Source organism: Anolis carolinensis, chromosome 5 (genome assembly GCF_035594765.1).
Source record: "Anolis carolinensis isolate JA03-04 chromosome 5, rAnoCar3.1.pri, whole genome shotgun sequence".
NCBI lineage: Eukaryota > Metazoa > Chordata > Lepidosauria > Squamata > Dactyloidae > Anolis > Anolis carolinensis.
In genome coordinates, this window is record NC_085845.1 from 152580602 (window position 1) to 152587964 (window position 7363).

A 7363-nucleotide genomic window follows, 5' to 3' on the forward strand; every position below is an offset into this window, starting at 1 on the left:
TAAGATTACTATTGTGTGAAGAGTTGAAGTATTTCACATCATTTTGCCCCATTCAAATTACTGACTAGTTTACTATTTTGCTAGATTGTAGAGCTGAATTATTTCATATAATTCTTTTCCCATTGAAATAATTGACTAGTTTATTATTCTGCGAAATTTGCTTTCATAATTTCATAAATATCTCAAAATTATTGTTATTTATTGAGATTTCCCAAACCTCAAATGTTGTCAATATGTATTATTACAGGTCTGGAAATTATAGTTACATAATTCCCCTTAACAAGCACACGCCACTCAAGGTAAAAATCTCACTAGAAATCAAGTAAGTACAAGATAAAAATAATATCACAGTCATTGATAATTATGACCACTACTATAAATGGTGGCAGCAGATGTACTCCTGCAAAATAAATGCCAAGCAGTTGACCTATACAGAACTGCCAGCCAATCTTATATTATTTCCTAAGAGAGTTGTATTACAAAATGAAGTGTAAAATGAAGTAGCACCCTGCTGAATTTTATACTAGGAATGGAGACCTGTATGTTTTCTGGTTGTTTTGGGACTTTATCTCATCGGCCTGTTGTCTCGCAGCAATTGTGTTGTTGAAGCAAATGGAAACATACCAGTTTTGTGACAATCAGTATCACACTTCTCTGCAATTTCACTATGGTGTTGCTTTGGCCCTCCGATCACTCTTCTGTACTACTTTGTTAACCCTGTGTTCCTGTCTATGTATGATCTACCTAGTGCATGTGTGCTTTCGGTTTTTTAATTTATTTTTGTTGCAATGGCACAATTATGGCAAAATTATTTAAAGTAAAAGGATTTTTTTTTTTAGTAAAAGCAACGTGCTTGGGAATAGAGGGGAGGAGTGGAGGAGTATCACACCCATTCATGGTTTATGATTGTTGGAATATTGGAACAGAAGCGGAAAGGATTGATTGCACCAGAGTTAGGATTAGAACAACAATGAAATTGGGAGCCATTTTCAGTGAAATGATGTACACCACAGGAATGACACAAAATTGTGTGATAAGCGTAATCTAAACATAATATTATCATCCTATAATTGTGATTAGTAATCTCGTATGATAAAGTCTTTGGATGAAGGCTCCACAATCCCTTATCATTGGAAATGGTAGTAAGTGAAAACAACTGGAGTACCATCAGTTCCCCAAATCCTGCTTTGGATTGTTTTGACATTATACTTTTCAAATCTCCATGTTGATATGTTATGCCTTGAAGTCATTTCTGATTTATGGTGATCCTAAGGAATCCAGGAATCCGTTCATAGGGTTTTCTGGGGCTGAGAGTGTGATTTGTCTAAAGTCACCCAGTGGATTTCCATGGCTGAGCGGGAATCAAACCTTGGTCTCCAGAGTTGTTATCAGTGATTCAACAGACCAGGAAGTTAGATGAAGACACTTCTTCCACTGATGGCACCAGCAATGATAGCAGATAGTTGGAGGGAGTGAATCTTTTCTGGATCCTGGAAGCCAGTAGAGGGATCTCTGACTCTCTGACTACCTCAGACCAGCATGATGGGACTATTGTTGAAGAGTGTTTGGAAACTTTAGCTGTTCAAACTGGGGCTGGCTACATGGACCATTAAACTCACTTTTTGCCAGAACTATGCCAGCTGCCATTTCATTTCCAGAGAAAAATCAAAATAATGGTTATAATCTATAAAGTCCTATACATTATTTATTTATTTATTTTATAGGCCGCCCTATCTCCCGGGGGGGGGGGGGGGGAGACTCAGGGTGGCTTCTAGACAAAAAGCAAACATTAAATGCCTTGGTGATAAACAAGCACATAAATAAAAATGCATGATATGGCTTAGCTCTGAGAGATCCTATCTGCAGAGATAAGCTGGCTGTGATTTGAGATTGCCTTGGCATTCCCTTCTCTTGGTCCCACCTCTCTCAGATGTATACATCTGGTGGGAACGCAAGAGAGGGTTTTTTAGTGGCTATATGGTAAGCCCTCTATAATCATGGAAGTCATATCTATCTCCCCATGAGTGCCCCCAGGGGACTCTGCTACTCCTTTCCACCTAATGCCAAGGACGTTGTTCTGACCCTAAACCAGTGCCTGTCATCTGTAATTGACTGGATGAAGGCAAACAAATTTAAACTTAATCCAGACAAGACAGAGGTACTCCTGGTCAGTTCAGGGAATAGGGATCCAGCCTGTGCTGGATGGAGTTACACTCAACCTAAAAACACAGGTCTGCAGTTTGGGGATCATCCTGGACTCAGTGATGGAGGCCCAGGTATTGGCGGTGGCCAGGAGGGCCTTTGCACAATTAAAATGTGTGCACCAATTGTGCCCATTCCTTGAGAAGCCAGATCTGGCCACGGCAGTACATCCTTAGTTACATCCTGTCTGGATTACTGTAATGCTCTCTACACGGGGCTGTCTCTGAAGAGTGCTCGGAAAATTCAGCTGGTCCAAAGAGCTGCAACCAGGTTACTCACTGAGACAACCATCCCTGTTGCAGCAGTCCCACTGGCTGCTAGTTTGTTTCCGGGCACAATTCAAAGGGCTGGTTATGACCTTCAAAGCCCTAGACAGTTCAGGTCCAGGATATTTGGCTGACCGCATCCTCTTCTACCTGGGCCCTGAGATCTTCAGGAGAGGACCTTCTCTCGGTCCCACCTCCATCTCAAGCTCGGTTGGTGGGAAGGAGAGAGCAGGTCTTCCTTCTCAGTGGCTGCCCCATGACTCTGGAACTCCCTTCCCAGGGAAGCCAGAATGTCCCCCTCCCTGCAGTCCTTCTGGCAGCAGGCTAAAACTGTTTTATTCAGGCAGGCTTTGAGATGAAGGTGTTTAAGACCATCAAGGGCTGATGTGATTTTATATGGTTTTATGGTTTTAACCTGGATAGTTTTAATACTGATGTTGTTTAATACTGTTTTAATAATTGTATATTTGTATATTTTAAGTTGTATTGAAATGTTTTTAGTTGTGAGCTGCTTTGAGTCTCCATATGGAGTGATAAGGCGGGATATAAATAAATGCTTATTTTTACTTATATGGATATTTTAGTACCACCATATTCTTTCTTAGAGTGTAACCTTGTTTGTCAAAGACTAATATAGAATTTTACAGCTTTTCATGTTATTTTGCTTTCTTTAAGTACAACAGAACCATTGATAATATTTCAATGCAAAATCACATTTGGAAAGCATTGCTTCTATCATCTACCATCTCATAAAAAGAGTGAATCCTTTCAGGAAACCACACAGGTACTACTATGTTTAATCTATTTCTGTGTAGCTTTTGGTTTTTTTAATCTGTCAGTAAAGAAACAATTAAAAGGAAACATACAGTAGAACATTTTCTCTTAAGATATTGCTGGGTTAGAAGCATCAACCTAATAAAGTCATGTGATAAACTGTATGATGTCCTTTCAAAGTTAAAGATGCTCAGATATTTGAAATAGCCTGGCAAAGGTTTGTAAAAGTTGTATGCACTTTCATATATGCTTACACAAAGGACTTGTGGGTCATTGTATCTGGAAGTCCTTTTGACCTTCATTTTCTAAACTTAGCTGGGTACATTTCATGTGACTGTTTTCAGTTTAAGTAATGATGACTGGAATCAATGAAGCCCTTATTTGTGAAGATATGCATACTTAAGAGCTGACCTAGGGCTGCTTCACATGTGACATGTGATGGAATAATGTCCATGTAATGGCAGGAATATGAATAATATGTTTTGCCATATAAGCATTTGTCCACAATGGCCACGTGTTTTAGAAAATCCTCCAGCCTGGAGACACATGTAGCCCAACAAAATAGACAACTATCTTACTGTTATTGCCTTTCTTTCATATGTGTTATAGGGACTGCAGCATCTTTGGGTTCTTCCTGTGGCTTCATTGTACGAGAGCGCCTACCATTTTCGTGTCGCTGTTCCTGTGAGTTTGAATTTCAAAATGAAAAAAAAAACCTCTTTTAGTAATAGTGGGACCCGATCTTAATTTGTGTTTGTTTCTCTGTCTCGCCAGGACCTTGCTGACTGTTCAACCGATCCTAACTATGCTGGGATATTTTTCACTGATTACTACTTCTACTTCTACCGCAACTGCTTCTGAAAGTACAGCTTGAACTCTCTTTGAAAAAGAAAGGAGAGAAGAGAAAGCCTCCTGGTGTTTCAGAGATTTTTGTTTGTTACCAGGACTTTATTTGTTTGTTACCAAGACTTTATTTGGTGATAAACATTGACACGTGCCATAGCATAAATCATAGAATTGGAAGAGACCTCATGGGCCGTCCAGTCCAACCTCCTGCCAAGAAGCAGGAAAATCACATTCAGAGCACCCCTGCCAGATAGCCATCCAGCCTCTGTTTAAAAGCCTCTCAAGAAGGAGACTCCACCACACCTCCAGGACAGAGAGTTCCATTGCCAAACAGGTCTCACAGTCAGGAAGTTCTTCCTAACATTCAGATGGAATCTTCTTTCCTGCAGTTTGAAGCCATTGTTCCATGTCCTAGTCACCAGGGCAGTGGAAAACAAGCTTGCTCCCTCCTCCCTATGACTTCTCCTCACATATTTATACATGGCCACCATGTCTCCTCTCAGCCTTCTTTTCTGCAGCCTAAACATGCCCAGCTCTTTAAATAACTCCTCATAGGGCTTGTTCTCCAGACCCTTGATGGCACATCTGCAGAAAATCATTCCAGTTTCTTTGCTGCTAGGGTCCAGCATCCTTAGGATGCTGTGTAGGTAGAATTGGGTCCCTAAAATGAATTCTATCCAGATTATTACCAGCCAGTAATCAAATTCTCCATTGTTGGATGCAGTGACCCTAGACAAGTGTTGTACCCCTTATAGGCTAGAGCTGATAGAAGATGGACTCCCAAGGATTATATAGTGCAGAAGAGAATCAAAGTGCACAAATGTGAACCACCTGTTCCCCAACTGCTGTAAGAGTTATTCAAGTAGGTTAGTAAAAAGAGGCAAATTCACTACCCCAGTTTGCACTCAGCCTTCACATTTTCTCCTTACATCAAACTGCTACTCTAATACAAAAATGTATCAAGTAACTAATACAAGTTTTTCTATCTGTACCATTGGAAGCTCAATTTACTATCTAATTCCCAACACCCCTCCCAACCACCCTGCCCAGCCATGCAAGGTATCCTTGGATCTTACAAGGAAGTAGTAAACAAGATGTATCTGACTCAGTCTCTGGTAATGCGTATCCCTGACCTCTGTTGTCACCGTTAATTGATGTGCAAATGGCTTCGCAATATGATCCAGCATGGTGTAATGATTTGAGTATTGTACTATGACTCTGGACCAATGTACAAATCCCTGCTGAGCCATGGAAACCTACTAAGTAAACTTGGACAAGTCACACTCTTTCAACCTCAGAGGAAAGGAAAGCCAACTCTCCCTCTGAACAAACCCTGTGAAGAAAATCCCATGACAGGTTCACCTTAAAACTGCCATATGTTGGAAATGTCTTGAAGGCACACAATAACAGCAACAAATAGTTAGCTTATATTTTCTGTTGAAGTAGTACTAAATCCAGGCTCCAAGTAGTTTTTGAACAGGCTGTTAATTCAGGTCTGCAACACTGATTTATAGTCTAGGTGGGGGTGTAGGAAACTCAATTGTGTTTAGAGGGACACTATGCAGTTAATGCATATGTGTGTGTGTGTGCCTTCGGGTTGCCTGTTGACTTATGGTGACCCCCTGAATTTATTGTGCATGAAATCAACACAGTTCCCTGACCCACTTACACTCTTAGTTACTAGAGAACTGGCAGGCATTTGCTGAAACACACATACAGTACACACACACGTGCAGTGTAAATCAATGCTGGGAAGGAATTAAAGCTTTTTTTTAATTTCTCTGTGGCTTCTATCCAGAAAGCAGTTGTTTCTCTTGACAGCTGGCTATAGCTTCAGTTTGTCTAGAAGCAATGAGATTACTGTTGGCTTTTCAGCAAGGTCATCTTTGTATTTCAGTTATCCTCCCAAGGCTCGTGTTGGTAACGACTCCTACCTATTTCCATTCAACTGGGATCAGAATGGTAAATCATAAACCTGTCCAGTTAAGGCCTTGTTATTGCCTTGTTTCTTACATAAGCTTTGAAACGATTAAACTTTTTTTGATTAGTCCTTTTCCAATTGTGGGGGTGTCTGCTTTATCCCTTCAACCCGCAAAGGAAGTTGCTATCTGACCCTACATGACCAGAGATAAAACAGTTTATGAGTAATCCCAATAAGTGGTGCTGGTAGAGGCTGCTTTTTATGAATGGGATTTAAAACCAATTAATTTTTTTGTTACAGGCAATGGGAGGACTTCTGTTTCCGGTTGCTACATCGTTTTCATTAGTGTTGACCGCAGCTCATACTAACAAAAGGGAAAGATTTGTTGATTTACTTTATGCTACTGCCATATCTGAATTTCTTTTGTCTTGAAAGTCTCTTTCTTTGGCTGAATATATGGCAGTGTAGACATATATTCCAGTTCAATGCAGTTTATCTGCATTGTAAAACTCTGATTTTAATACATTAAGACTTGTCCCCACTTCGCAGTGAGAAATTCTCTCAAGAACACACAATTTCATCTCGCTTCTCCATCATATTTGTTTCACTTCTCCAAGAAATGATAATTTTAGAGATGCCATGCTTACCTAAATTTGGTTTCCTTTGGAAGGCAGATTTTGGTGGCTTATAGATGTTTGATAACATTTGAATTTATGTATAAATAATACAAGTTGAACATAAGTAGAGGCAACCATCTTAAACTATAACTAATTCAAGTGGCCAACATATGATCTCACTGCCAGATACCGCTGCAACTTACAGAGCCCAAAACTAATCTCTCTCTTAATACAAAATTCAAAATATAGTTTTTACCTTTTCCCCACACAAAGACCTAGATCACATCATTCTTCACTAGGGACCTTATCACATTAGGAAATAGTCAGTTTCTGAGACTGTTTGAGAATGATTTTGAACGGGTCCCATCACATGACATTTGTCCCATCCTGTCAGTATTCTGTCAGAATCTGTCTGCAAAGCATTGCAGAAAAGGATTATTTACAGACTGAATTCTAATAGTGTTTTTTTTTTTTGAAATACTATGGATTCTTGCATTGCTGAAGCATTGTTTTTGTGTGTGATAGGAAAATCTGTATGCATCCCAACAGCAACTATACTTTTAAAAAGGTCACAGAGTGATGTTGGGGGTGTTTTGAATGGATTGGGAGGAGCCGGCCTTCTGTGATGTGATGAGTCAAAGCACAGTATTTTCAAATAATAAGAATTGTAATAATCAGGTGTGATGAGCAGGATATGTATCCCGTCTCAATACAGTATGCATTCAATCCTTAAAAAA

The 7363-nt window shown here is 39.8% G+C and overlaps 1 protein-coding gene across 2 annotated transcripts in view; it reads left to right on the forward strand.

The window, feature by feature from the left end:
* The window catches only part of myrfl (myelin regulatory factor like), a 65179-nt gene extending 59037 nt beyond the window's left edge, over positions 1-6142 (forward strand). Inside the window, exons 22-25 of one of the 2 annotated variants that reach the window (XR_010006748.1) lie at positions 248-299; positions 3144-3252; positions 3852-3926; positions 4017-4076. Coding sequence is in view for 1 of the 2 variants with exons in the window: in XM_008116615.3 (XP_008114822.2) it covers positions 248-322; positions 3144-3252; positions 3852-3926; positions 4017-4103 (346 nt within the window). In the remaining variant the exon portion in view is untranslated. Of the gene's footprint in view, positions 1-247; positions 323-3143; positions 3253-3851; positions 3927-4016 lie in introns of both variants that reach the window. The other variant, XM_008116615.3, reaches the window with a different exon arrangement.
* Positions 6143-7363: the final 1221 nt, after the last annotated feature.